At 61.7% G+C, this 26,850-nt stretch overlaps 1 protein-coding gene across 2 annotated transcripts in view; it reads left to right on the top strand.

Moving 5' to 3' along the window:
- Positions 1 to 23,980, top strand: part of Col26a1 (collagen type XXVI alpha 1 chain) — a 133,558-nt gene extending 109,578 nt beyond the window's left edge. For both annotated transcript variants that reach the window (XM_027952988.2, XM_071605348.1), the window contains exons 4-13: positions 11,127 to 11,188; positions 15,692 to 15,845; positions 17,567 to 17,665; positions 18,185 to 18,337; positions 19,912 to 19,995; positions 21,539 to 21,591; positions 21,916 to 21,951; positions 22,275 to 22,325; positions 23,115 to 23,199; positions 23,820 to 23,980. In XM_027952988.2, the coding sequence (XP_027808789.1) occupies positions 11,127 to 11,188; positions 15,692 to 15,845; positions 17,567 to 17,665; positions 18,185 to 18,337; positions 19,912 to 19,995; positions 21,539 to 21,591; positions 21,916 to 21,951; positions 22,275 to 22,325; positions 23,115 to 23,199; positions 23,820 to 23,980 (938 nt within the window). The remainder of the gene's footprint in view (positions 1 to 11,126; positions 11,189 to 15,691; positions 15,846 to 17,566; positions 17,666 to 18,184; positions 18,338 to 19,911; positions 19,996 to 21,538; positions 21,592 to 21,915; positions 21,952 to 22,274; positions 22,326 to 23,114; positions 23,200 to 23,819) is intronic.
- Positions 23,981 to 26,850: the final 2,870 nt, after the last annotated feature.

The raw sequence follows: 26,850 nt of genomic DNA, 5'->3' as shown, positions 1-26,850 counted from the left end.
GGGCAGGGTGGCTCATCCTGGCTCCTGTTGCCTGCAGGACTTGGCTCCGCTGGCCTTGTGAGCAGCGACCACACATCACTGTTGTTTGGGTCCCACCCTGGCCCACTCTGCCTCCTGGTGTCCCCTCCTAGGCAGCTGGATGTGTTTCTGTCCTGCAGAGCTGGGGGTAGGATGGGGAGAAGGGGATGGGGGTAGCCCAACCAGATCGCCCTTGATCTGCACTTGAGCAGACCCTTCCCCAAGAGAAGCCGAGACCCCAGCCCCCACCTCACCACCACATCCTCAGAGCTCAGCAAGGCTGGGCCCCCTCCCAGCTCCACCCACGCTGCAGCCCAGCTGTGAGCATAGAGCAGGCCTCAGACCTGAAGGCAGCCTCCTCCTCCCCCTCCTCGGAGTCTGGGCTTCTGGCCTGAACCTTCTCCCACTGGCCACTTGGTAAGTCCAGTTGGGCACTCGGAAGCCTGGGCAGGGTCAGTGTGGATGCCAGCCCTGTCACCGGGGCGGAAGCTTTCCCTGTGGCCCAGGACCAGCATCTAAGTCCCGAAAAACAGGCCAGCAGGAACCACATCCTAAGAACGCACTCTGTCCCCTGCCTTGAGCCTGCACAGATGGCCTCTGACCCAGCGGGACTGGAGTTTCTGGGTTCCAGATCCTCTTCCTTACCTTTTTCTGGGCTGAGCCGTTGCTCTCTGAGTGGGGACCGTATCACCTCAGACTCTCTGGAAAGAGAAGAGAGGAGAGAGTGCTTCATGAAGTGCTGGCCTCAGTGGTTCTGGAAGGGCTCATTCTTACTATAGTGTAAATGACTGAAGAGGGATCAGGAGTCCTCACCCCGGGAGGGTGAATGGGTTTTAACCCCATGTCATCCCCGTTCAGATGTGTGACTGCAGCCATGAGCCATTTAACACCCAGATCTGAGTTCTGATCTGTAAAAAGAAAGGGCTTTAAGGCTAAGCTCCTCCCTGCCTTCTAATTATGTGGGGAATTTCCTTTTCAATATCATAGTCTGAATAACAATAACCCTTTCTCAGACCTGCCCTCCAGTCCTGCCTCCTCTAAACCCGCATCGAGGACAGAGAGTTAAGTGACTTCCCCAGAACTTCACACAGCTGGTCCCAGGCAGGACCCAGACGGGACCATGCCTTAAGCTGACAGGCAACTGTTATAAGATCCTGCACGAATGCCTTTGTTTTTTAAATGTGTGTCAAGCCCCTGGGGACAGTATAGAGACAGTATCTCTAAGAAAGAAGCAAATTACATCTGAGCGACCTTCCGAGTTGATTAGAAGAAAAACTCCGTCCCCAGTCAAGGTCTTCCCCTTGGTCCTGGTACCAAGTGCTGCTTTGGTTGCCATGGCAACCTCCTCCTGCAAGGGAAAGGTGTGGCCCAGGCCGACCCTGAGAGTCCTGGGGTCTCCACTACCGGCCCCATTTACTTCCTCCCCTCTGCCCACCAGGGAGCAGCTGACCCCAGACAGTGATCCCTGAGGACAGGGGTGGTGGGTGGGGACAGTGGGAAGTGGATCAGCCCAGGGCTCAGAGGGCGGGGGCTGTCAGATGTTGGCTGGTGGTGTGTGGGGTGGGGGTGATGGGATCTGTACCCCCAGGTCCCACCTCTGTCAGGATCTGTTAGGATTTGGTTTGTCTGTCACCTATCACTTTGCGGTCAGCACAGCAGGGACCCAAAGAACTGAAGAGACCTGCTCAAGAGCAGAGGGACACAGAAAGAGGCTGAGAGTGGGACCCCGGGCCTCCTCTTCCCTCGTCTGCCCGGTCCCACCACCTGGGGGGACCCAACCCGTGACCTTGTCTTTCATTCCTAAAATTCTGCTCGTTTCCCTCTGGAAGCCCAGTGGCTAGGGTCTTGGGACTTCCTGTGTATTTGGGGGGCCTCACCTGCTCCCCTCGAAAGCTCACTGTCTCTCCCTGAGCTGTGGCTGACCGGGGACTGCAGGGGACGAGGCCTGGCTGGGTGCAGGCTGTGGGGGCTCAGGAGCAGGCAGCCCCTTTACACCCCAGGGACCACCCGAGTGCTGGCTCTGCGTCCTGGCACCTGGACCTTGACCTTGGGCTTGGAGCCCTGTAAACAGATTCTTTCCCAGTGACACAGAGATGGCCATGCTGCCGCCACATGTCCAAGAGGGTCCTGAATCTCCGAGCTCCTCTCCCTGGGCGGTGCTTGGTGTCATCTTTCGGGGCCTGAGAGATCTAGGAGCCCGGGTGACCCTGGAGATGCTTTGTGACTTCTTTCTGGACAAGGAGAAAAGAGTCAACACATCCAACAATAACTTCAGATTAACAACACGAGCCTCAGAGATCTGCCCGTGAGAGGTGGAGTCGCTGACCCCCAAAAGCTAGATGCCCAGGGGTGACCCCCCCAAACTCCTCCCTCCCCAAAAAGGCCACTGAGAGTCCATCTCTTGCTTCTCTTATGATGAAATCTCCTTTTATGAGAGTCCTGAGGGACACTCATAAAAGATGCGAAACCCTCAGCAAGCTGTAACACAGCTGCCCCTCTAAATGTCCCCAGCCATGGGGACCCCAATCCATCCCCAGCAGAGGGCTGAAAAGTGCTCTATCCTGCAGGATTCCTGTCTCTGCATACTAATGCTATTGGTTTTGGGGACGGGTCCCAGGGTGGCCAGTCTGAAGGAAATGGCACAGATGATAGACAGTCATGGAACCAGGGAGGACTGCCCTGACCCATTATAACTTGTGTGTGCAGAGATGAGCCCGGCTCACCTCAGTGGTCTGTGTGGCAGGTGCCACAGCCGCACAAGCAGGATCATGGCAGCCCCGCTGGGCCTAGGAAACCAGCCACGGACACCCCACGCCTCTCTCAGGAGCCCTGCTTGATGGCTCCGTTCTGGCCCGTTTGCTCCTCAAGTTTCCCAGGTGCCAAAGCAACCAGAAGCAGGAAATTGTGCAGAAAAGACCCCGGGCTCTAGAAGGGTTCTGACCCAGGTGCCGTCCCGTGGCACCTACGGGCCCTGGACAACTTGGCAGCCTCTCCCGGTGTCGCTGGGGAGCATGAGGGGCAGCCTGCATATGTGGCTCTTGTTACCATCGTACCCACAGCCGAGGAGGATGACAGAGGAAGCCCCTGCCAAATGCAATGTCATTAAGACAGAGGGCCACTCAGGAAGACCAGGAGCCCGGCCTCCGAGTCCAGGCTCAGAGAGCCCTGCAGCTATGAGGGGTGGAGGGAGGGCATCCTTGTTTGGTTGAATGCCACCTGCATCCTCCCCATTCGGGACGCCATGTCAGTGGCCAGCACAAGGGGACCCTGGAATCTGTGTCCTCTGCTTGGGAGCGGAGGCAGCCAGGGCTTCTGAGATGAAGCTGTCCCCCCAACGGTCCCAAGGCCAAGGCTCTGCTCTCTGGAAGGGCCAGCTCTGTGCTGCCTGGAGCCAGGAGGGTCCTGGGGACCTTTGTTCTAAGCTGTCCCTGGCTGTGCTGCCTGCCTGTCCCCGACCGGTGGTCAGTAGGTTTGGCCCTGAGAAGAGCCCGATGGGCAGGGCACCCAGCCCCGGCCACCACGGCTTCACGGGAGGTGAAGAGCTGAGCTTCAGTTCTGGCCTTTACTAGACCAGGGTTTGTTTTAATGGAGTGCGGTAAGACTCGCCGACATGGAAGTGACTGCCCTAGAAACAGGGGGCATGGGACACCATGCAGGGCACACGGGGAAGGCTCAGGAGGCAGAGGGGACGGTGCAGTCAAGAGCCTCCACTGGGATTTCTATAGGAAGTAACGGGGGAGGATGGGTTCACTGGCATAATTTCAGGAGACTCTGGGATGTAGTTTCTGTCCTGGGTTGGCCCGTGGCTGGCTCTGGGGAGATGAGGGCAGGGAGATGGCGGCCTCATAAAGGAAGTGATTGGAGGCTGTGGGCTCTGGACTGCTTAGTTCACATACAAAAGTACTGTCTTCAGGAACGGGCTGGCCCTGGGAGGGACCGTCTTCCCAGGGTTGGCAGGACCCCCAGTGTCAAAGCACCCAAAACACAGAAAATAAAAAGCATGATCAATATGCCCAGCAAACGGTGGACCACGGTGGGTGGGTGGGCCTGGGTCTGGGGAAGGAGCCAAGGCCATGTTCTGGGCCAAGTTGTTTTCTCTTTCTGGGCCTCAGTTTACCCACATGAAGATCATCTCCAAAGTTTGCTCCTGCTGTTTAGACTCAGAACTATGAGCAAATGGCCCTCGAGGAGTGACTGTTTCCTTTAGTCCATGGTTATTTATTAAAAGCCTGCTGTGTCCCCGTTGATGTGTGAGGCCAGAGCTTGGTTCGTGCACATGGAAACCTGAGGCTACAGGCTCCACAGGAGCAGGGAGCTGCCCATAGAGCAGCAGTGTCCCCAAGGGGAGAGTCACCAAGTCAGAGTGAAAAGTTGGGGAAAAGTGAGGGACCTGGGCACCCCTGGGACTCAGTGGAAGAAGCTGGCTTTGCACCTCCAAGAAGAAGACCCGAGTAGAGGCTCAAGGCTTGGGCAGATGGCTGTGTCCCCGGTTTTCCCCACCCTGCACAGCAACCCTAATTAGGTGGGGGTGGTTGGCCCTAATTTTAGACCAAGAAATGGAGCCAAAACAATATAACATCACCCAGAAATTTTTAGAAAAACAAGGGAAAAACTCACCCATAATCCTACCACTGCAACTATTTTTATTTTTTCCATGTTTCCTTCCATCCCCTGACGATCCATCTCTGATGTGATTATAAACAGAATACACATTCAATTTTATATATTTATCACATACCATCGTGAGTGTGTTCCATGTTTTTTTTTCTTCCCAAGTTAAGAAATTTACAGGGGTGTAGCTCAGTGGCAGAGCATGGCTCAATATGATTTCAATCCCTACCATCCAAAAAATAAAAATAATCAAATTAAATTATACCATGTAGGGCTGGAGATGTAGCTCAGCTGTTGAGGTTTTGGTTACAATGAAAAAAGAGAAGTCCCCTGCATCCCTGCCTACCCTTAACCTTCATGCCCTAGAATCAAGCTTTTGGGGAGACCAAACACAGTGCTTAACTCCACCTACATATTGCTGTTTTTCTTATTTCTTCTTTTGATATTAGAAATTCTTGATTGTCCTCCTGTGGAATATCCTGTCCCTTTTCATTTTTTAACCCCTGACCCCTCTTTCATGTCTTCTTCTCTTCCAATCCCCTCAAATAACTGTATAATAATTGGGGCATTAGATGAATGGGCAATGAATAGAATAGAATAAAGAAGTAAATGATATATTTGCACTGATGCATTTCCTCACTTTGGATTTTCCATCCTCTTGGTAATTAATAGACTGGTTTTTTTTTTTTTTGTCTAGTTTTATAGATAACGCAATGTCATGGATGTATAGTATCACTTAGCATATTACCAGGTTTTCCAAAAGAATTTTAATTTTCCCTTCAATATGTTCACATACATCAGACACTGACTTTTCTAGAACTTTTTGTCTTGTGTCTGGTTGTGTTCCTGGAATGCTGCTCTGCTCTTATCCTATGACATGCCCTTTCTATCCTTCCCAGAATACTTCTTGGTCTCTCTACTATGTTGAACTTCCTTTCTGCATCTCTATATTTTTTGTCTTCCTCTCTCTAGTTTACTCCCTTGTTTTGGTGGAGCACATCCTTTCTCAGAGAAAGCATGTGGAGTAGAAATGTTTTGAGGCTGCGCATGTGTCAAAATGCCTTTGTGTCTACTCTCAAATCTCAAGGGATAGTTGGGCTGGGTACAGAATCTTAGCCAGGAAATCCCCTTCCTCGATTAGGCACCACGGTATCTTCCGTTTTCCACTGTTGCTGTACAAATGTCCAATTACCATACTGATTCCTGACATTTTCCCCAGGCCTTGTTTTATCTCTGGAAGTGTTTAGGGTTTTCTCTGTGATTCTGAAATTTTGTGACGACGCACTTTTTGGTGTGAGTTGTTTTTTCCGTCTGACCCTTTATTCGTTCCTTAAATTTGCAAATTTATATCCTTCCTTTTAGGTGACCTTTCTGGATCATTTATTTGAAACTTTTCTTCCCTCCATTTTTTTTTCTGGCTTCTTTCTCTGGAACCTCCAATTGTCGATGCTGGGTCTCCTTCATTATCCCTCCAATTTTCTTTTCTCTCTCTTTCTCTACTTTTCACAACTTTCTTTTTTTCAATTTTGTAGAAATTTTCTTTATGTCCTAATTCTTTTACTTCTTCTAGATCAGTATTTTTTTCCCCCTGAAAGTGCACCTTTGGTTTTTGAAAGTTCTTTCCAAATAGTTCCTGTGGTTCCAAGGATGCCGTCTCTTCTTTTTCTCTAAGGATACCAAATACAGTTGTGATCTTCTCATTGTTGTTTTTGAGTGTGGTTTTTGAGATTGTTTGTTTTTGAGTTTGTTTGTTTTTCAGTTTTCTTCTATCCACTCATCCTCTGGAGTTTGCTTTCTCTCTGTGTTGTCCTTGGCTGTTCTGGTCCTTATCTCCCTTGTCTCCTTGTCTGCTCCTGTGGAAGTCGCTGGGACCTGAACTCCGTGGACAAGGCAGGCCTGTCTTCCATGGGCTCCTCGCAGAGGCTTCTGACCCCAGAGTCAGGGCATCTCTAGATCTTCTCTCCTGGGCCACTCAGTTTCCCCAGAGAGGAATCCTATGGCCGTGAGGGTGTGGCGGAGCTTCGCTGCAGCTCTCTGGGGGCCACTTGGAGCAAGAGTGCTGGGGACCCCTGGTGCTGATTACAGCGCTGCTGAATTCACACTGGAGTGAGAAGGTGGCCAGAGCACCGAGATGCTTTCCTCCCCCCACTCCTCTCCTGCAGTAACGCAGCCCTGACACCGCCCTGCTCTGCGGCTTCCTCCTTCCCTGAGTGTAGTAATGGGAGTCCAGCCATTCTCCTCAGAGATGGCCATGGTGGCCCGAGCCACCCTCCTGTTCGCCATAGCATTTTTCTGGCTATGTTTTCAAGGATGAGGATGGACTGTGAGACAAAGAAGGAGGCAGGGAATAGGACGGTCCTGAGGGAGGAACTGCATGTCTCGGGGCTTGGAGACTGGGCGAAATTCAGGGAAGAAAGGGGCGTGGCCCAGCAGAGGAGTGTGGCCAAGGCCCAATGGGAAGAGTCATAGCATAGTTAGAGGGGTGTGGCCCAATGGGAAGGAGGTGGCACAGCTGAAGGGGTGTGGCCCAATGGGAAGGGTGTGGTGTAGCTGGAGTCTCCCCAATTTTAAGGATCTCCTTTAGCTGGACCCAGCTTGAGGTCTCCTGCTAGTGACACCATCCTACATGCACCCCCCACCTGCAGACCTCCCCCAGCGACCTTTCACAGAGAGAACTGGCCTCTGGGGACAAAGCCACAGTGCACCCTGGCTGCCCCATCAGGGTCATGGCCTTGGTGTCCTGGGACAGAGGCTTCCCTGGTTCCCTGAGGCAGCCGGAGCCCCTCTCTAGGCCCAGGCTCAGGAGTCCAGTCTCATGGTGAAGGTGGGTCCTAAGCTCAGGAGCGGAGCCCGCGTGGCCGCAGCAGGCCAACAGCAGGGGAGCTGGCAGCACTGTCCCGCCAGGGGTGGGCCCAGACTGGGGGTGAGAGGTTGGGGACCAGGGCACAGGTGGCAGGAGCCCAGGACCCCGAGGCCAGAGGCCTGGAGCTGATCCGGTGGAGACCCCTTTACAGATGGGGAGCTGAGGTGGGCCCCGGGCAGGGACTCCCCAAGCCACAAGTAAGTCAGCCTGGACCAGGCCTCCGTGGCTCTTTCCACTGACCACGCCTCTCTCTCTCTCTCTCTCTCTCTCTCTCTCTCTCTCTCTCTCTCTATCTGTGCCACACACACACACACACTCACACACACTGGTCAGCCCTCCAAATTTCTGATATACACAATTGGCAAAGCCCCCCACCCCCCATCTCTGTGCCTTCTGGACCCCAGGAAGCGTCCTGTACTGCCAGGTGCCCAGGAACCCACCTGTGCTCCGGAAGCTGCTGGGGGAACTTGGGGACCTCAGAATCCCAGCAAGTGAGAGCCCCCATCACGGCAAGGGAACTGAGGCCTGAGCCACTGGGAGGGCCTTGCCTGTCCCAGAGCCGGGGGCGGGTTCGGCCCCACCTGCGCCCTTTCCATGTTTCCGTGGCTCCAACGACTAATTAGAGAAAGTTAAAACAAAAAACAGGCTTTAATTGCCTGTCGGTGGCAGATGCCAGGGGAGCCGTAAACCTTTCGGATCTGGAGCGCCTGCCCAGGCGGGTGGCATGGGGAGGCTGAGCTGGGCCTCCTGGGCCTCGCTGAGGCTGGGGAGCTGGCCCCTCTGTGCCTGCTGACAGCCAACTGCTCCTCACCTGCCAAGCAGGCCTCCGGGTGCCAGAGCCAACTGGTCCCCTGCCCAGAGCACTTTCCAGAAAAAGCCCAAGGCCCCCTCCCTCCACTGACCTGCCCCCTGCAGGGGTTCCTGTTTGTTGCCTAAGACCCTGGAAACAGCCCCTTAAGGCCTCCAGAATGTGCGGTTTGCCCTGTGCCCCGCCCGGGTGGACCCGCCTGGCTCCAGCTTCCACCTCCCACATCCACCGTGGCCTCCTCGTCACCCTTCCTGCTGGCCCCGGGGTGTGGGCAGGGCGGGCTGCGGCCCAGCTACAGCGTCACCAGGCTGCCCAGAAAGACGAGGCTGCTGGGGGGGTTCGTGAACCTCTGCTCCCCAAAGAGACAGCCCCTGAGAGCAGGCACCTGGCTCTGCCGACCTGTCACCCCTCCATGCTGACACACGGCCCCAGAGGGCTTCTTGAACATCCATGGGGCCTCCTGGTGACTGAAGGGGGTGGTTGGGAGGGCACTGGGGTGGGTGGATGGGGAATGGGTGGGTAGGCAATGGGACCCTGCTCCTTTTGAACCCTGCCTGTCCCCATTAAGGGTCTTTTCCTCCCTTCTACTGAGGACTGAACCAGGGGTTGCTTTTGACTTAACCACACCCCCAGCCCAACCCCCTGCCTTGTTTAAAATTTTGGGACCAGGTCTTGCTAAGTTGCCCAGACTGGCCTTTGAACTTGCGATCCTCTGGCCTCAGCCTCCCGAGTGCCTGGGATGACGGGTGTGTGCCACCTCGCCTGGCTCCGTACGGCTTCTTACAGCAGCCCAGAATGCCTGGCTGCAGGAAGGTGAGAGGAACACACCGAGAGCCACGTGCCAGGGCCTTGGTGACCACGACCCATGGAGACTGTCTCTTGAGACTCAGCTGTTGTGTCAGAGGTCTCTCCGAATGTCACTTCTACAGGCGTTTCCTCTGGGGAAAGGTCTCTATTCCCCAGAGAGGACCTCTCCCCTCTCCACCTGGGGCTTCCCCAGCCTCAGGAGGGCCCAGTGGTTCCCACCTCCCATCCCTCCTCAGTTTTGCTTAGCCTGGGTCTGGGTGCCTGATGCACTCCATCTTGCAAAATTTTTGTCCTTTGAAACTTTTTTTTTCTTTGGTACCAGGGATGGAACCCAGGGGTGCTTAACCACTGAGCCACATCCCCAGCCCTTTCTCAAATTTTATTTAGAGACAGGGTCTCATTGAGTTGCTCAGAGCCTGCTAAGTTGCTGAGGCTGGCTTTGAACACGGTCCTCCGGCCTCGGCCTCCCGAGCCCCCGGGATCCCAGGTGCGCATGCCTGACGGTTCCTTTGCTGAGGGGAACCCTGCGCTGTCTTTCTCTTGTGCTGGTGGATTTTCTACTTTTGATTTCTTTACCTCCCAGACCTGGGAAGGACCAGAGGGGAACATGTGTGTTCAATCCACCATGTTAAACCAGAAGACCACCCCCACCCCCACTGCGTGTCCTTTTTAAAGTCCCTTCTGGTCCCGGCATCAGACAACTGTATACATTCCTCTAGTTGTTTCCCTGTTCAGTGTTTATACCTCAGTCTTTAATCTGTTTTATGTATCGGGGTTGCTGACAAGGTTTTATGAGGGGAGGGGAGAGTTTTATTCCCAGAAAATGCTTATAAACCACTAATTTGGTGCAGACAAGGGCAGAAGGGAGGGGTGCGGGGGTCCCCTGGAGCTCTCAGGGCTCCTTCCCGGAGATCAGGTAGGGCTGGGGGGACCACAGGCCGATGTCCTCCTCTTGCCCCGCGGCTGGACATCCCTGGAGGATACAATCTGTACCACCCCTTTTTATGGCCCCAGGACCCCTCGTGGGGGTCCATTTCAGAGCAAGGAAGTTAATAAGGTCCCAAACAGGAGTCCAAGGTCCCGTGGACGGTGGCAGCAAGAGGCCAAGCAACCTATGTCTGTGACCCCCACAGGCCACGGGGGACCTACTGCCCCACCCGAAGGCCTTGAGAGCTGCTGGGAGTCTGTTTAGGAGCAGAAGGGGGTCCCCCAGAGTCAGGCTTTGAACTGTAGGGAGGACAGAGAGGACACGCGGCCACCCTTGAGTTCCAGGGCAACACACGCTCTTCAGAGCCGCCTTGAACCCTCTGTCTGCCCAGGACAGGTAAACAGACGTTGATACATAATTGCAGCCCAGGAAGCTCCTGCCCCGTGGACACAGGGCTCAGGGTGAGCTTCCGGCATGCACATCTGGCCTTTCACCTGCCCAAACCCTCCAGCACCCCCCGCTGGCTCCTGGGCACTGCTGTGCCTGGGCGTTAGGGCCCCAGTTGTCCCCAGTGTGTGGGCTGCGGACTCTGCCCTGTCCTCGCTGAATCTGGCCACCACCGTGCGGCTCTCAGGCCTCCCTTGAGCTGCCTCCCCTCAGAATGTCCTCCCTGTCTGACCCCATCCATGCTGGCCTCAACGTCCCGTCCCCGTGATGTACCCAGATCCTTCTGTCCTAGTGACCCGTGTCTGCCGGCTCAGCTCCTTCCCCAGACGGTTACCATTTACCCTTCCATGATCAGATATTGTGTTGGCCCCCGAGACCAAGACCCTCACCCTGTGGCACCCACAGGCTGCGGTGTCCCCTGTGCTGCTCGGTTCCTGGCCCAGAGCAGACACTGTGCAGTGATGGCACGATGTGCCGGGGCTCAGGTCTGGCAGGTTGCATGGAGGAGGGGCCCTGAGCAGAAGGCTCCGAAGGTCGAGTAGGAGTTTTCCAGGCTTCCCTGCCTGACTGCAGAGGCCGCCCTGGGCCTGGCTGCCCCCTCCCCAGGGTCCACGTTCTGACCTTTGGTTTCCCTTGTCTTTCAGAATGCATGAACTGTACCCGGCTGAGTGACATGAGTGAGCGGCTGACCACACTGGAGGCCAAGGTCGGAGAGCGGGGAGCCTGGGCGCGGGGAGCTGGGAGGGGGGTGGGGGGCGCAGCAACGCGGGCACTTGCTGGGTGTGGCGAGGCGGACCCAGCCCAGGAGCCCAGCAGCCTGAGCAGCACGGACCTAGCCCCTGGGTGCTGCTGGGTGGCCCTGGGGAACCTGCTTGGGCTGGAGCCTCCTGGGAAGGGAGGGGGAGGCAAGGGATCTGAGGTCCCAGGCAGCAGGCTGGGTGTTGGCAGGACGAGTGGCACAGAGCCCCAGACCCTGGGGCTGCCGGGTGGACCCCGGAGGTCAGGGCAGTGTGGCTGCCTCTCCCAGCGGCGGTTCCCAGCTCCGGCTCTGCCCCCTCTGCCCACTGCCTGCCCTGGGCTGGGCACAGGGGAGTGGGCAGAGCTGCCCGCCTTCAGTGGGGCACCCAGGGACCCGGGCTGGTCCTGGGTGGGTCCCCAGGGTCAGAGGGACTCTGTCAAGAGCTAGAGCTTTGTTTGGGAGTGGCCGTAGCAGCGCTGGGTGGGGATGGAGGCAGTGTGCTCAGGACATCGTGGGCCACCCGTGGGGCACCTGCCACTCAGCCAGGTGGGGGCTGTGTGTTGGAGCCGCCCGCTCGGGAGGGTGAGGCCAGGCAGCCTCTCCTGTCTGCACCGGCGGCTCCTCGGCAGGTTAGTCCCTGCCCCTCCGGCCTGCCCACCTCTGCCCTCCTGCTGCCATTCCTGTGGCCACAGAAGGGGCTGGGCAGAGTCACAGGTGCCCGCAGCCAGAAACCCCAGCCTGTGTGGCCAGGGCGTCCGTGGGGCAAGCCAGCAGCACCTGCCCTGGCCCCTCCACACATGGCAGCCTCTAAAGCAGGCATTGGTGATTAGCTAGAGGGACCTGGAGAGGACAGGCCCGGGGGACACAGCTGAGGCCGCCTCCACGTTCCATGTGGGGCCTCTTGGAGCAGTGGGGACTACCGAGGTGGCCTGGCCCTGCAGAGGCCGGGGCAGGAGCGAGGCCAGGAGGGAACTGGGCAGGACCAGCTGGCGGGGGCTGGAGTGACCACTAGGGACCTGCAGTCAGCGGCGCCTGCACTCATGGGGGTCAGCGCAGGACACGAGGGATCCCAGGCCACTCACAGCTGCTGTGTCCCGTGCCCTCTGCAGGCCAGCAGGCCCCCAGGTGCAGGCCCAGGGGTGGGGGTGACAGGCTGCCCTCCTGGGGGGACAGTAGCACTCAGGGGCTGGGGCTCCAGGGATCCAGGCCCGGGTCAGCCCCAGATGGGCTATGAGGACAGTGGGAGGACGCGGGGGACCTGGCGCTGGACTCCAGGGCAGGTGGGGCTGGCCTGGAGGACAGTTTCCACGCCTGACACCTCGGCGTTTGGGCACAGAGGAGAGTTGGCGGCCAGCCTGGCCCCAGCCAGCCTGGCCCCGCCCCGCCTTCGGGTGTTAGAAGTCACAGTTTTCGGGGGCCTGGCGCTGAGCCAGCAGGTCCCTCCCACCTGGCCCCCACCCTGCCCCTGCCATGAGCGTCCTGGGGCCCTCCCAGCCTGACACCCCTGCCCCAGGCCCAGCGCCCCAGGGCAGGGCAGGGCAGGGCAGGGCAGGGGGCTCTGTGACCCTCGGAGCTGGTGGCAGGGACAGAGGAGGGGTCAAGGAGGAGCCAGGTCCTCTGTCCCAGCAGCCCCTCGCCTTGGCAACCCCCCACTCTGGGTCCCTGCCGGCTCCAGGGACCAGGGAGGCTGGAGCCACCTCCCTGCCCCCCAGGTCACTGTGAGGCGGGCCCAGGGTGGACAGCTCTTGGTGGGGGCCAGGGAGGGCGTGCAGAGGCGGGCCAGGGAGAGGGGCCCAGCCCCACAGTGGTCCTCCTCCAGACAGTTGCTGGATTCCCCAGCTGCGACCCGTCTCACATCCCCGCTGGGCCCAGGGCAGCCTCCAGGCAGGAAGACCCCAGACAGGGGTCCGAAGCCAGGAGGCAGGTGGCTGTCCCAAGAGACCCATGACCTTGAGGCCTGGAGACTGGGGCTCCTGCTGCTTCAGACAAGGCACATCTGGGTGTCAGAAAGGACACACGTGACGGAGAACAGCCAGTGGTAGCTTATTCCATAAGGATGTTTGTTCCACAGGGAGCCCAGGAGCAGGTGGCCTCAGGTCTGTCTCTGAGGCTTGGAAACCAGGCTCTTCATGGACTCTGCCCCACCCACACTTCCTTAAAGAATGGGTTTTTGTCTTCACGTTTGGTGTCTCATAGTTACAAAGTGGCTGCTGCAGCTCAGTGTTAAAAGGCAGGAAGTGGACAGCGAGACAAGGCACCCCCAAAGACTCATTATGTTCCATGGGCCAGCGTTGGGCTGGCTGTAAGACCACCTCATAGTTGCAAGGGAACTGGAAATTGAGTACCCGACCAAGCAGAAGAGGATTGTTGTAACTGGTTGGGGCCAGTCATGCTTCCTCCTCTGGGCCACACACACAGGTGGACATTCTGGAGCAAGGGAAGAAGGGGCAGCTGGGGGCCGGGCAGCCATCAGGGTCCACCTCGTCTTCACTTCCCGCCACCTGCTTGTCCCGAGAAGGCCGCAGGGCCCTGGGCGGTGCCAGCCCTCGTCCACTCCTCCCCCGCAATTTACAGCCTGACCTCATGGACCACATGAAGGGACTTCCCTCTGTGGGGGCCACAGCAGTCTCAGAGCTCAGCCAGGCTCTGTGTAGGAGGGCGGTGGCCTGGCCAGGCAGCTGGGCCGCAGTGACGTCACCAGGGTCTCTGCTCCCCAGGCCGGGTCTGGTTTTCCTGGGCTGAGTCCCCACACCCACTGCCACCCGCTCGGTGAGCTCATACAGGGCAGGGACGAGATGGCTTCTCTAGGAGGGTGGCCACCCCCGGGCCAGGGGCCCTGGGCTCTGGCTGGGCCTCATTCTCACTTGGCTGAGGCCCAGACTCTGCTGCCCAGGTCTGTGCTCTGTGGCTGGCGGAGCCAGGGGAGAGGAGTTCAGGAAGGGGGCCATCCAGGCCAGACTGCTGGGACAGCGGCTGGAGCCAGTACCAAGGACACCAGGGCCACCCCATCCCCAGAACCCCCAGTGCCACCTCCCTCCACTGCCCTTTGTCTGTGTCCCCCTCAGGTGGCTCCATCTTGGCACCAACCCTCAGGTCCCCCCAGGACGCTGCCACTCAGCCCACCCTGACTGTGCTTGTCCCCGGCACCCCCGGCCTACCCTGTCTGCTGAGTGGACGTCCTGCTGTCCCCAGCAGCAGGGCACCAATGGGGGAGCAGCCTTTGCCCACTGTCCTGGCCCATCCGTCCCCTGTTCCTGCCCTCACACGGCTGCCCTGATCCACCTCCTGCCACCCACGGCCATGGCCTTCCTGCCACTTGCCTGGCTTCTCCGTAGAGCCCGACCTTGGCCTTGGCTGACCGGCCAACGGTGCTCAGCAGTTGGAGCCCCTTTCTGCTTTGGGGGGTCCCGGGGCCAGGAGCCCAGGGTCCACCCTGAGCTCAGCAAGCTGCTCCCTACTTGGTGACTCCATGAAGCTTGGCCAGGCGGTGGCTGAGCCGTGAGTGGGACAATCTGTGGTCTGGTGGGGGAGGCACTGGGTCCCTCGGCCCTCCCTGTGTGACCTTGGCAAGTCACTTGCCTTTTCTGAGCTTCTGTTTCCACTTCATGCGCGACGTGACCAGCGACCTTGTCTCATGGGATCTTATAAGGACCAGAAAGAGAAGTGGCCCTGGTTGGGGGTGGGGAGAAGGGGCCCCCACTTGCTGAATTGCCCAGGGGGCTACTCCACGGCTGCACCCTGTGACAGCCCAGCCAACCTGAGCGCTGTGAGCACCGCAGCACCCCTCTGCCCAGGCCCTACCCTGGAGGGTGCGGGGCTCTCAGGACTCCTGGCCGCTGCTCCCAGCCCAGGCTCGCAGCGCCCCCTGCTGGCTTCCCTGGGGACAGCAGGGACTGTGGGGCCTAAGTCTTGGCTCCCAGGAGATTTAAGGGGAAGTTCACCCCCCAAACCCCAGGACAGAGTACAGGGCTGTGCTCCAGGCCAGTCCTGAGGAGCTACAGCCACCCATCTCCCTGGATAGGACCCTGGAGCCCATGCTCAAAGCGGGACCATTCACCCCTCCCCATTCCCTCCCCCTCCCTCCCCTCCTCTCCCTCTCCTCTCCCCTCCCCCTCCCTTCACCCATGTCCCCTCCCCCTCCCCCTCCCCCACCCATCTTCCCAGCCAGCCACTTCATGGGCCCAGCCAGGTGTGGTGGGGACAAAAGGCACACACACTGTCCCCCCTGGGGCACTGCCCAGGAAGGGGTGAGCAAGGCACAGCGCTCTGGAGGGCACCTGTTGGCACCTGCTTGCATCCAAGGGTCCAGGGTCCTTCCTAACAGGGAGGAAGGACAAAGGGATCGGTGGTCCTGCTAAGAGTCACCACCAGCTGCTGCAGAAGGGGACAGCTGCGGTCCCGTGGGACGGGACCCTGCGCACACGCATCCCTGGTGGCCAGCGGGCCTGACCCTCTGCCCTTCCTGGTCAGGTCCTCCTGCTGGAGGCAGCAGAGCAGCCCTCAGGCCCGGACAACGGCCTGCCTGCCCCGCAGAGCACCCCGCCCTGGAGCGAGGACTTCCTCCCGGGCGCCATCCCCCTGGCTCACCCGGGGCCCCAGAGGAGAAGGCCCACGGGCCCAGCCGGTGAGTGCGGCCTGCATGGCCGGGGGGGGTGGGGGTGGGGGGGTGGGCTGGCCTGCCCCAGAGGCCTGGGAAGGGCCCCCAGGGACCTCCCCAAGTTGGCCTCGGCGTCCAACAAGCCCAGGTGACGCTTGGAAAAGCTGAGCCATGGCCGTGGGGGCCGAGGAGGCACCTGGCAGCTGCTGAGGCCCAGCCTGGACTCTGCCGTCTGCCGCAGTTGCCACCCCTCCTTACTGTCCTGCCGTCCAGCCACTGTCCTCAGAGCGCCTGCCCTGGGCCACCAGCCCCGCCCGGCCCATCCCTGCTCAGCTCCATCTTGTGAAAGGCCCTGCCCACATCCCAGAGAGTCCTCACTGACCTCTCAGGCCAGAACTGGAGGACATCTGTCACCCTGTCCTGTCCTACTTTAAAGTCAAGGGTAAAACGTCCTCTCTGCAGATTCTACCTGAGCTCTCGGCTCTGCCCTCAGGCTGTAGAGCATAAGAACAGCTGTGGTCACAGGGACAGTTGTCAAAGGCCTGCTCAGGACTGGGCACTCCACTGGGGTGTGTCTTGGGGTGATGTTTAGCCAGCACCTGTCAATATGGCTGCACCCGGGGTCTACGGCTGGGGCCCTGTGACGGTCAGGGTGCACGCTGTGCCGGTTACTGAGTATTTCATAGGCAGGACAGATTCCCTTTCTAAGCTGTGCACAAAGCTTGTGAGTCTTAGTTACAGAGGAGAAAACCGAGGCTCAGAGAAGTTAGGTAACTCGCCTTGGGTCACCAGCATTTTGCCATGATGAGCCTCAGCCCCACTTCAGCCCTTTGGAAGGAACACACTCACTCGCTCTCCTCTCCCAATCGAGCCCCCAAACTCAGCTCTGGGCACCCACCTGTCCTTCATCTCCTCTGTCCTTATTCTGACAAGGGATGCAGGAGAGGGACAGGGAGGGCAGATCCCCAGAAAAGTGGGGCAGGTGGCTTCCAGCGGCCTTTCCTGGGGAGAAGCAGATGCCCTGCATCCTTCTAAAGGAGCCAGAGCTGGTGGGAGGTGGCCCCGGGCAGGCTTCCATGAGGAGGGTGGGACATTGCACTTGGGTGGCCTGCGCCCTGAGCCACTGCCCCCAGGGTCTCATGCCCAGGACACTGCCCCATGACCTCATTCTTCTGCGACTGAGGAGGAGGGGGCCTCTGACCTCAGCGGACCCAGACCCCAAGCCCTCTAGGTGGGTGTTGGGAGGCCCCTGCCTTTCTCACCAGGGAACATGCAGTTCCTGAAATGGCCACAAGGTGGCAGGCACACACTACAAATGGTGGCACCTGGGCGTCCTCCCAGCTGGCCCCGGGAATGGAGGCAGGTGGGGCTCCCAGGAGCCGGCAGCCCCCACCCAAGCCCTTCCTCCCAGACTAGAGAGTCACCCAGAGTCACCGTGCAGCCGGAACAGGAAGGGAACCGAGAGGCAGAGCAAGTCCTTCCACCCAATCAGCAAGCCCAGAGGGACAAGGGGCCAGAGAGCGTGTCCACCCCCCACTCTGGTCCAGCCCCAGGGCCTGGAGACCACAAGCCGGTACTTGACCTCGAGCAGGGAGATAGTAGGGCAAGAGGACAGGACCTGGAGTGCAGAGACCTGAGCCACGCCTGGCTCTGTGACCTTGACGGAGACCTCACACCCCCTGTGGTCAGGCTCGGAGCCACCGGGATGCAGGGCCCCGCGTCTCAGGCCTCGTCTCCCTCTTTCCTAGGGCCCCCAGGGCAGACTGGGCCACCAGGGCCTGCAGGTCCCCCGGGCTCCAAAGGTGACCGGGGCCAGGCAGGAGAGAAGGGTCCAGTGGGGCCTCCAGGTAAGGACCCCTCCTGTGTCCACTGGAAGAAAGGGTCATTCGTCCCCTGCCCTGGCAGCAGAGGCGTCCCCTGCCCCGCCAGGAGCCCGGGCTCTTTCCTCCGTCCCCTCCCCGTCGGACACCCTGGGCTGTCAGGAGAGGGACTGCAGGGACCCTGGGTGGGGGTGGCCAGTGCCAGAATCAGGGGCTTGTTCTCAGCCACCAAAGCAACCTCCAGGACCTTCGTCTCCTCCCAAGTCCCTGGGGGGTGACTCTGGTCGAGGTCGGGAGCCCCTCTTGGTGTCTGAGCTCCCTGGAGGACCCCGTTGGCTGGGGTCTGTGCTTGTGCTGCTGTCCCTGCCTCCCTCACCTCTGTCCCCGCTGCCCCCGTCCCCTCTCCAGTGGGCTGGGAAGGAGGAGCTCCTCCTTGGCCTCCCAGAGCCTTCCTCCACGTGACCCTGGCCAGCCATCCCTGCAGGGCCTCAGTGTCCCTGTCTGCACCTGCCCCGCCCTCACGGTGACTCCTCTCCCCCACTGCAGGGCTCTTGGGACCGCCCGGGCCCCGTGGGCTTCCTGGAGAGATGGGGCGCCCCGGTCCCCCAGGACCCCCGGGCCCAGCGGGCAGCCCGGGCCTCTCGCCGAGCAGTCCCCAAGGTGTCCTCTACTCTCTGCAGCCGCCTACGGACAAGGACAGTGAGTGCCGCGCAGAGTGCCGGGTGGGCAGGGGTGCCTCACTGACTCGGGGGTGGTGACCTTCCCCAGAGGGGTCCCAGGGAAGCCGAGATCCTACCAGGAAGGGAATCAGCTGGGAGCCAGGACTGGTGTTGGCAGTGTCCCTTGGGGGCTGGTGCCTGTCCCAGCCTCACTCTTGGCCCCAGGATGGCTTGTCCCCACCCCAGGGCTCAGCCCCTTGCCTCCAGCTCCTGGTGGCCACTGCCTGTGGCCTGGCCCCAGTTTCCACCCCCCCACCCCCGGCCAGGCTGTCCCAGGTGGCTGTCCCTGGCTGCATTTCCCCTACAAGTCCCTTGGCTGTAGGTCATGTGACAAGTGTTTACTGAGCACCTACTACATGTCAGACTCAGCTGTGAGCAAAATGGGCTCCCCCAGGCCCCAGGGGCTGGGCTGGGGCAGAGGGACCCCAAACTGCACAGACCATGTGCTTCCTGGTGGGGGCAGGCAGATGGGGGGGGGGACAGGGAAGCCCCAGCTGGCCAGACGGCAGAAGCCCTTGGTGCCCAGGAGTGTCCTCTTTGGCTGAGCACCTGGCGCCTGCGGGGGGGGGAGGGGTCTAAGATGGGGGAATGGGGTGACTTTACACCCTGGGAGGACAGGATGGCGGATGGCTTCTGTGGGCAGGGTGGCACCTCTGGGTCAGCTGTCCCAGACACCTGAGCCACCTTCCTGCCTGGCTTCTGGGCCCTGGGGCAGCTCAGCCCTCGTATGACCAACCCCTGCCAGCCTCAGCGTCCACTCCCATAGAGTAGGATGGTCACAGTCCCTGGTGGAGCAGCTCTGGCCAGTGCCCGCGCCAGGACCAGGGCCCAGCTGCCCTCGGGGTACAGGGCTGGGCCAACGGCAGGGAGGGGCCGGGCCTGCAGTCTGTGGACCAGCTTCCCTCTGGACAGTGGCCTCTGGTCAGCAGCCTGCACTGCGAGGAGCCAGCTAAGGGCTGTCTTGGGCACAGGGCCAAGGTCACCTCTTGAGCCCAGAGCCCTTTGGGGTCCCCAAGGGAGGTGGCCTTCCTGGAGGGGAGTGTGTTTGGGACGGGCCGCGTGCTCAGGGGTTGGCCTCAGGACTGGGCGCCCCTAAGAGGCCTGTGGACAGTGTGGGTCTGTGTGGAGGGTGGGGCCAGGCGCCTCCTGTCCCAGGTCTGGCTCTGGGGATGGGACAGGTCTCATCCTGCAGGGCACCAGGAAGACAGTTAGCCCCCCACCCCCACCCCAGTGTGTGACCTCGGTGACAGAGGGCGGTGGGGGGGTTCCCTGGGGAGGCCAGGCCCGTGCAGTAGGGATGGGTGAGCAGCAGGCCCCAAGTCTGGAGGGCCTGGAATGTTCTAGAAGGAGTCGGTGCTTCCTGGGGAGGCTGCTAGCTCCCCTGCCCTCTGACTGCCCAGCCTCCTGGGCACTTATGACTGGAGGGACGCAGTGCCAGGGCTGCTGAGGGAGAGGAGGAGCCCACTCCGGGGGGCTGACGGGCCCCCGAGGCCCAGCCTCCCAGTGTGGCAGGCTCTGCCCTATGTGGTCACCAGTGGCCATCTCTTCCCACAGATGGAGACGCCCAGCTGGCACCTGCCGTGGTGGACACTGTGCTGGCGGGCATCCCAGGGCCCCGAGGTCCCCCCGGCCCCCCGGGTGAGTGGAAGGGGCCTCCCCAAGTGTCACGTGGCCAGAGGTGAAGGGGCAGCTCCCCTGGGAGACTGGACACACCAGCCTCGAGTGATCTGAACAGGACACCAGAGGAAGTGGCCCCAGGCTGCCCTTGCCTGTCTCCCGGGTGGGAGGGGCTCTGGGACATGAGGAAGCCAGGCCCAGGGGTGGCCCCAGGGCCTGGGGAGCTGGCCCGGCAGGACACAGGAAGCAGAGCCTGCGGTCACCTGGCGGGAAGCTGGCTCCAGGCCTGGCCTGACCCCACCCTCCACACGTCCTCCCTGGGGACAGCGTGAGACAGGGCAGACTGGCCACTGCCCCCAACCCTGCCCACCAGCTGTGTGCTGGCCACACCCAGGGCCCCCTGGAGGGGCAGTGGAGGCCCTGGAGGGAATGGGCAGCCCGGCCACCCAGCTGTCTCTCACCGGCTCTCTGTGCAGTGGACAAATGTCCCCTGAGTGCTTACTGCACACTGAGCCATGTGCCAGGTCCCCGGGACCCTTGGATTCACTGTGAGGTGCCATCCCGGCCGGTGCCCACCGTCCAGCAGAGGGCAGGCCAAGTGCCGACGTCCTAAGTCACGTGAATAGGACGTGAGAGAGGGACAGGGACAGGCGGGCTGGTGAGGAGGGAAGGGATGGTCCTAGAGGTGACATTGGAGCAGACACCCAGGGACACAGGGACATCAGGAGGAGGACGCAGGGACACCAGGACCTGCCGTGTCTCTGGCGCTCAGGCCAGGGAGGGCGTTTGCTTTGAGGCCAGGCTGACCCTGATACGCACCTGGTCACGTAAAGGTCACTCTTTACCCAAATGTCCTCCCTGAACCTGGGGACAGCCCCACTGAGCAGCCCAGCCACGGGTCCTGGCAGCCTGGGAGGCATAGGTCCATCCACGGGGACAGGGGCCTCTCTCCCGAGCAGGGCAGGGATGCGTCAGAAGCCCCTCCCGGTGCAGGTGCAGGAGACCCAGCCTGACCCTCGGGCACCTGTCATGTAACCCACCTCGGCCGTGGGTCCCTGTCAAGGATGGACCTGGGCACAGGGGGACAGGCCAGGAAGGCTTCCTGGAGGAGGCAGCGCTGTGTCCCAGAGCCCGGGAGAGAGCAGTGGGCAGGGACCTCGGGCCAGCGGAGGGAAGGGAGGCTCTGGGAGGAGCAGCAGCACAGGAGCCTTGGGGGCGGGCAGCTGGGGTGGGCGGAGAGGGCCGGGCACCTGGGGCCCCAGCAGGACCGAGGGGACGTGCGCCTCTTGAAGCTCGCTCTGGTGAGGCGTGTGGGCAGTAGGCTGTCCTTGGGACTCCGGACAGATGGATGGCCAAGGAGGGCCAGGTCCTGGGTTCCAGGACGCACTGGGCTTCCCGGGCCGAGTGCCAGGCCCGCAGGGGTGGCCGTCGCAGCCGGGTCTCCAGCTCTCAGGACTGGGCGGCTCTGGCCAGCCCGAGGGGAGCAGGTGGAGGCAGAAGAGTGGACGGAGCTGGGCTGGGGCAGCGGGAGGGAGGCCTCGCGAGCACTCGGCTCTGCCCACAGGTCCCCCTGGACCACACGGCCCCCCGGGACCCCCAGGAGCACCAGGATCCCAGGTAAGGAGGGGCCATCTCTGGCGTGGACTGAGTGGTGGGAGGGACTGTGGCCTCTCCAGGAGGGGGAAGGCAGGCGGCATCCTGGTCACTAGGGGCAGTGGCCCTCTGCTGCCCTGTCCCCTCGCACAGGTGAGAGGACCCAAGGCCCAGCCGAGGCCCAGGTCCTGGCCAGCTGGACGGGGCTCCAGGACCCAAAGGCCTCAGGCCTGGCCTTCCCATTTGCTCTTGCTGTCCTCCTCCCAGACTGGGGACCCACAGCGGGCTGAAGCGGGGGATGGGAGCCCCTGGGCAGCAGGCCTCACGCGCTCCATTTGGTTTCTGCAGGGCCTGGCTGGCGGGCAGCCCGTGGAGGGACCGGCTGTAAGTGTGGGCTGAGCCGTGGCCCCAGGGCAGTGGGCCCGGGTGCCGGGGCAGGGTCTCCCAGCCAGAGCGGGCAGCGGGAGGGACCAGGACAGACCACATCAGAGCTGCCCAGAGGGGCCCGGAGTGGGCTGCAGGGACTGTGGCCAGCGGGAAACAGCCTCCCCGGAGGCTGAGGAGGCCTACCATGCCAGGCTCTGCAGGGTGCCCTGGGCACCACCTGTCCCGCTCCTCTCACCCCGGAGCAGGAGTCGCGGGGCCCCTCTTGTCCTGGCTCACTGCCCCGAGGTCTGCCCCGGGTGACCGTGTGGCTTGCTCCCTAGGGCCAACCTGGAGTGAAGGGAGCAGAGGGGGACAAGGCGGCGGCCACAGAGGTACGGACGGCGGTCAGCAGGCTCCCGTGGCCGGCCACAGCGCCGCAGGGAGAGGGCAGACCCTCCAACCTGTCCTCACACCTGGCCTGGTGCTGGGGTCCCTGCCCTTGGCAGTGCCCAGCCCAGTGCAGCCGTGACTGCAGGGCAGAGGGCAGATGGCGGGGCTGCCAGGGTCAGGGCCACCGGACCTGGGACGCGGGATGGGGACCAGTCCACGAGGGGTTGAGGGGCCCTTCTAAAGGGACAAGACTCCTCTGGGAACAGACGTGCCCACGGGCATTGGTGGGCTGAGGGACACGTGGCTGGTGGGTGGCAGGGGCAGATGCAGGAGGAGGGGTTTGGGGCCTGGAGCTGAAGGAGTGTTGGTCAGAGGCATAGGTGGAGGCTGGATAGAGGCCAGTTGGAGGAGCCCAAGCAGAGGCCAGGTGGAGCCCAGGTGGAGGAGGAGGCCAGGTAGAGCCCAGGTGGAGGCCAGGAGGAGGAGGAGGCCAGGTAGAGGCCAGTTGGAGGAGGAGGCCAGGTGGAAACCAGGTGGAGCCCAGGTGGAGACCTGGTTGAGCAGGGACCTCAGCCTTGGAGGCAGGCAGCTGTGGGCGAGGCTGGGCCAGGACCTTTGGAGGTCCTTGTAGGACCAGAGCAGGGAGCAGGAGGGAGTGAGGCTCCCGAGGTGGGCACAGGGGTGGCAAGGAGCCAGAGGAGGGGGCTGAGGAGCGAGGCCGGAGGCGTGTCCCCGGATCCAGCCGGCCCTGGCCCCGCCGACTCGCCCTGACCCTGCCTCCCTCCTGGCAGGGCGAGGGGGTGCAGCAGCTGCGGGAGGCGCTGAAGATCCTGGCCGAGAGGGTCCTCATCCTGGAGCACATGATCGGCATCCACGGTGAGCGCCCGCCGCCCCCTGGCCTCCCCCACTAGCCGCTGTCCTCAGGCCTCTGGTGGCCCTGGCCTCAGTGACCCCACCGCTCAGCTATCAGGTGGTCTTTGCCAGTGTCACCTGCCCCTGCCCCTCCCTTGCTCAGGGTCCCCCAGTGGGGACCGCCAGTGTGCCAGCCTGGCTCCTGAGACCCTTCCCAGCACCCCAGGGCCCCGGCGGACCACAGCTGGTCACCAGGCTCCCGTCCCCTCACCCTGCCCACTGGGTCTCTCCTGGAACACTGGCTCCCGCCTTCCTCGGGCCTCCTGTCCCCACCTTCCCTTCCCCCATAGGCTGGGACGGCTGCGTGTCTCCCTGGCACACGGGGAGTGCCTCGGGCAGACTCCTCAGGGTTTGTTAAAGGATCAATGAGTAATGGGTGGACAGACAGATGGACGGATGGACAGACAGAACGGATGGATGGATGGATGGACAGAGGATGGAAGGAATGATGGATGGGGATGAATGGATGAACAGATGGACAGACGGATGAATGGGTCCCCTTGTCCCACGGCCGGTGCTGGCAGCCTAGGTGCCTCCAAGCGCACCAAGGCTGTCTCCAGCCTGCCCTCTCTCCCTCCTTCCAGATCCCCAGGCCTCCCCTGAGGGCGGCTCGAGCCAGGACGCGGCCCTGAGAGCCAACCTCAAGATGAAGCGGGGCGGCCCCCCACCCGACGGCGCCCTCGCTGCCCTGCTGGGTCCCGACCCTGCGCACAAGAGCGCTGACCGGACCAGTGGCAGGAAGTGACGGCCCGGCTCCCCAGGACGAGCCCGGACCTGGGCCAGTGCTGCTGCTGGCTCCTGAAGATGTCCCACATGGGCCTGGCCACCAGGCTCAGACACTGTGAGGGACACTGGCTCCCGGGCCCTGGGGCCTTAGTGACAGATGGTGTCAGGGTGGGGTCTGCAGGGGATGAGCACCCGCAGCAGAGGCCCCTCACCCCTGTCCTCGTCCCCCGCTGCCTGCTGGAGGGGGCCTGGGGTGACCAGAGCCTGCGGTGACTGAGCCCCTGCTGCCTGGACCTTGGCATGGGGCTGCCCCATGTGCCCACCTGATCCTCAGGAGCCAGCTCTCACCCACTGACCCGGGTCGAGGCGTGGATGAGGGTCTACCCATGTCCTGGGTCCTGGCTGGCACAGGATGGAGCCCGGAGTCCTCTGGACTGTGTCTCCTCCCCCGTCGTGAGAAAGGCCAGACAGGAGGGTCAGGCCAGGCCGCTCCTGAGGCAGCCAGGGAGCAGGGGACCAGGCCAGGCCCAGGAGGGACAGGCAGGGCCCACACAGCACTGGAGACCCCGCCTGGCCCTTCCTCAGCTTCTCCCTGGGGCTTGGCCGGCTCCTCGGGCAGGCAGGCGGCTGTGCCTGGCCGGAGCTCTGGAACCCAGGGGACCCTGAATGAACCGACTGTCACATGGGCCAGGGACCGCGAGGGGGGGCGATGTGGTCAGGAGTAGGGGTCTGTGGCGGGCCTGGCCCATGGCCCCACCTCCCTGAGCCCACCCCCATCAGGCCCTGGCCACCCTGAGCCAGGAGGAGGGAGCACCGAGGGACTGTCCCCACAGGTGGGTCAGTAGCCCCCGTCCGCCCGCCTCCCTGGGCATCTCCGGGGTCTGCCGCTCCTGTGGGACACCTCGAGTTCGTGTCCCCTGGGCAAACTGGACAGAGGGCAGCCGGGGCACGGTGCTCCCGCCCAGCCCCGGTGCTCCTCTTGCTGGGCCAGGACCTGGGACTCGCCACCAAAGGAGTCGCTGAATGGAAGGTGCTGGCACCACCCGGGGCAGTGTCCCCACGGCAGGAGTGGCCTTCCCCTCGCTCTCGGTGCTCACGTGAGGCTGAGCCGGGTTCTGCTCGACTCATGGCCCCTCCCCACGGGGCCACCCCTGTCCTCATGGAGGGCCGGTGGGGGCCTTGCCATTGTTCCCCTACCTGACAATAAAGGTGTCCTCCCACTGAGGTCTGTCCATGGGGGGCGGCCTGCAGGGGGCGGGGCTGTGTCCCCCTGAGCAGGCGCCAGGGAGCCCTAGGGTGACTTCCGCCAGCCACGGGGTGCCATGAGGCCTGCCAGGCGGAAAGGGTAGGTGACCCTACCCAGCCCCGGCTCCCGCCTGGGTTAGCAGCGCGTCCTCCTCAGGCAGGACCCAGAGGCCAAGTGCAGAGAGGGAAGGGGAGGCTGAGGCCGAGACACGAGTTGCTAGGAGCCCCTCCTCCTGTACTTGCTGATAAATATGTGACTGTGTCCAGGGCCCTGCCTCAGGCCCCATGGGTGGGACTGTCCCCCAGCCACGTGGCCCTGGGCTGGGGGACTCATTCAGCTTGTTCAGCAATGGGACGGAGGTCCAGGTGGGGCAGGGGCCTGAAACCAAACCAACAGCCGGGGGGCAGCCAGGCCACTGTCCCTGGAATGCGAGCAGGTCCAGGCCAAAGAACATCCCGCTCCCCTTCGCTCCTCTCCCCAGGACAGGAGTTAGGAAAGCGTCTCCCCCTCCCTTCCTTCCTGTGACAGGTCTGTCACTGCCTGCCTTAGCCAGGCAGGCCCCGGGAACCTCAGTGAACAGAGCAGATGGGAATCCCAGAGACTCCAGCTGCCAACTTCACGGGGACATCCAAACAGTGAGCCAGGGCAGTGACACAGGCCTGTGATCCCAGAGACTAGGGAGGCCGAGGCAGGAGGATCGCAAGTTTGAGGCCAGCCTCAGCAATTTAGCGAGGCCCTGGGCAACCCAGCGAGACCCTGTCTCAAAATAAAAAATGAAAAGGGCCAGGGATGTGGCTCAGTGGTTAGGGACCCCGGGTTCAAGCTCTGGTACCAATAAAAAAAGACAGCGAGTTTACAAAGCCTTGGACAATGGGGTGGACACTCCCTGCAGAAGATGTGCATGGTTGGGTGACTTGTCTTCGTGCGAGTGTCACAGAGTAAGAGTACAAACCTAGATGCATGAGGACAAGTCACCACCCGTGGCCTCTGGATGTGGCCAGGAGACACAGCAATCTAGGGGCCTGGGCTCGCGAGTGTGCGATCCAGCAACAGGGCCGTCTCCACAAATCCCGAGGAGTTGGTGTGCTGCTGGGCCCTGGGAATGTCCCACCCCCTCGTCCTCTTGCGAGACCACTGTCCGCCCTCCAGTCTCTACCCTGACCAAATGGCTCCACAGCAGGGCCATCTTGCAGGCCGGTGGGATCGTGTGGGAGGAGGGCGCCTGGCCAGGCTGGGAGGCCCGGCCAGCAATGGCCGCCTTAAATTGCTGACTCTTGAGTTGCTGTCTGCAGCTGGGGAGGAAGAGCACTCCAATAGAGGGGACAGCAGGTGCCACCGTCCTGAGCCAGAGCCACCCCTGGAGCTCAGGGGACAATGAGGAAGCTGAGGTGGCTGGAGCAGGCAGAGGGAGGGACACGGGGGACCCCGGCTGGTCCTGCAGGAGGTGGCTCTACGCCAATGGGGGGTCTGAGTGCTGTGACCTGTGCTGGTCGAGGTGCCCAGGGTCACACTGGAGACACAAAGAGACACAGGGTCCCGCATCTTTACAGAAATGAAGGAGGCGGGCCAGCTGTCCAGCAGAAGAGCCTCAGGGCCCTGGCCAGTCACACTTGGCCAGCAGGTCCCCAGGAAGGGTGCCTGGG

The sequence above is a fragment of the Marmota flaviventris genome, chromosome 19 (assembly GCF_047511675.1).
Source record: "Marmota flaviventris isolate mMarFla1 chromosome 19, mMarFla1.hap1, whole genome shotgun sequence".
Classification (NCBI taxonomy): domain Eukaryota; kingdom Metazoa; phylum Chordata; class Mammalia; order Rodentia; family Sciuridae; genus Marmota; species Marmota flaviventris.
Note: the sequence above shows the minus strand (reverse complement) of the source record. Positions and strands in the feature narration are given on the sequence as shown.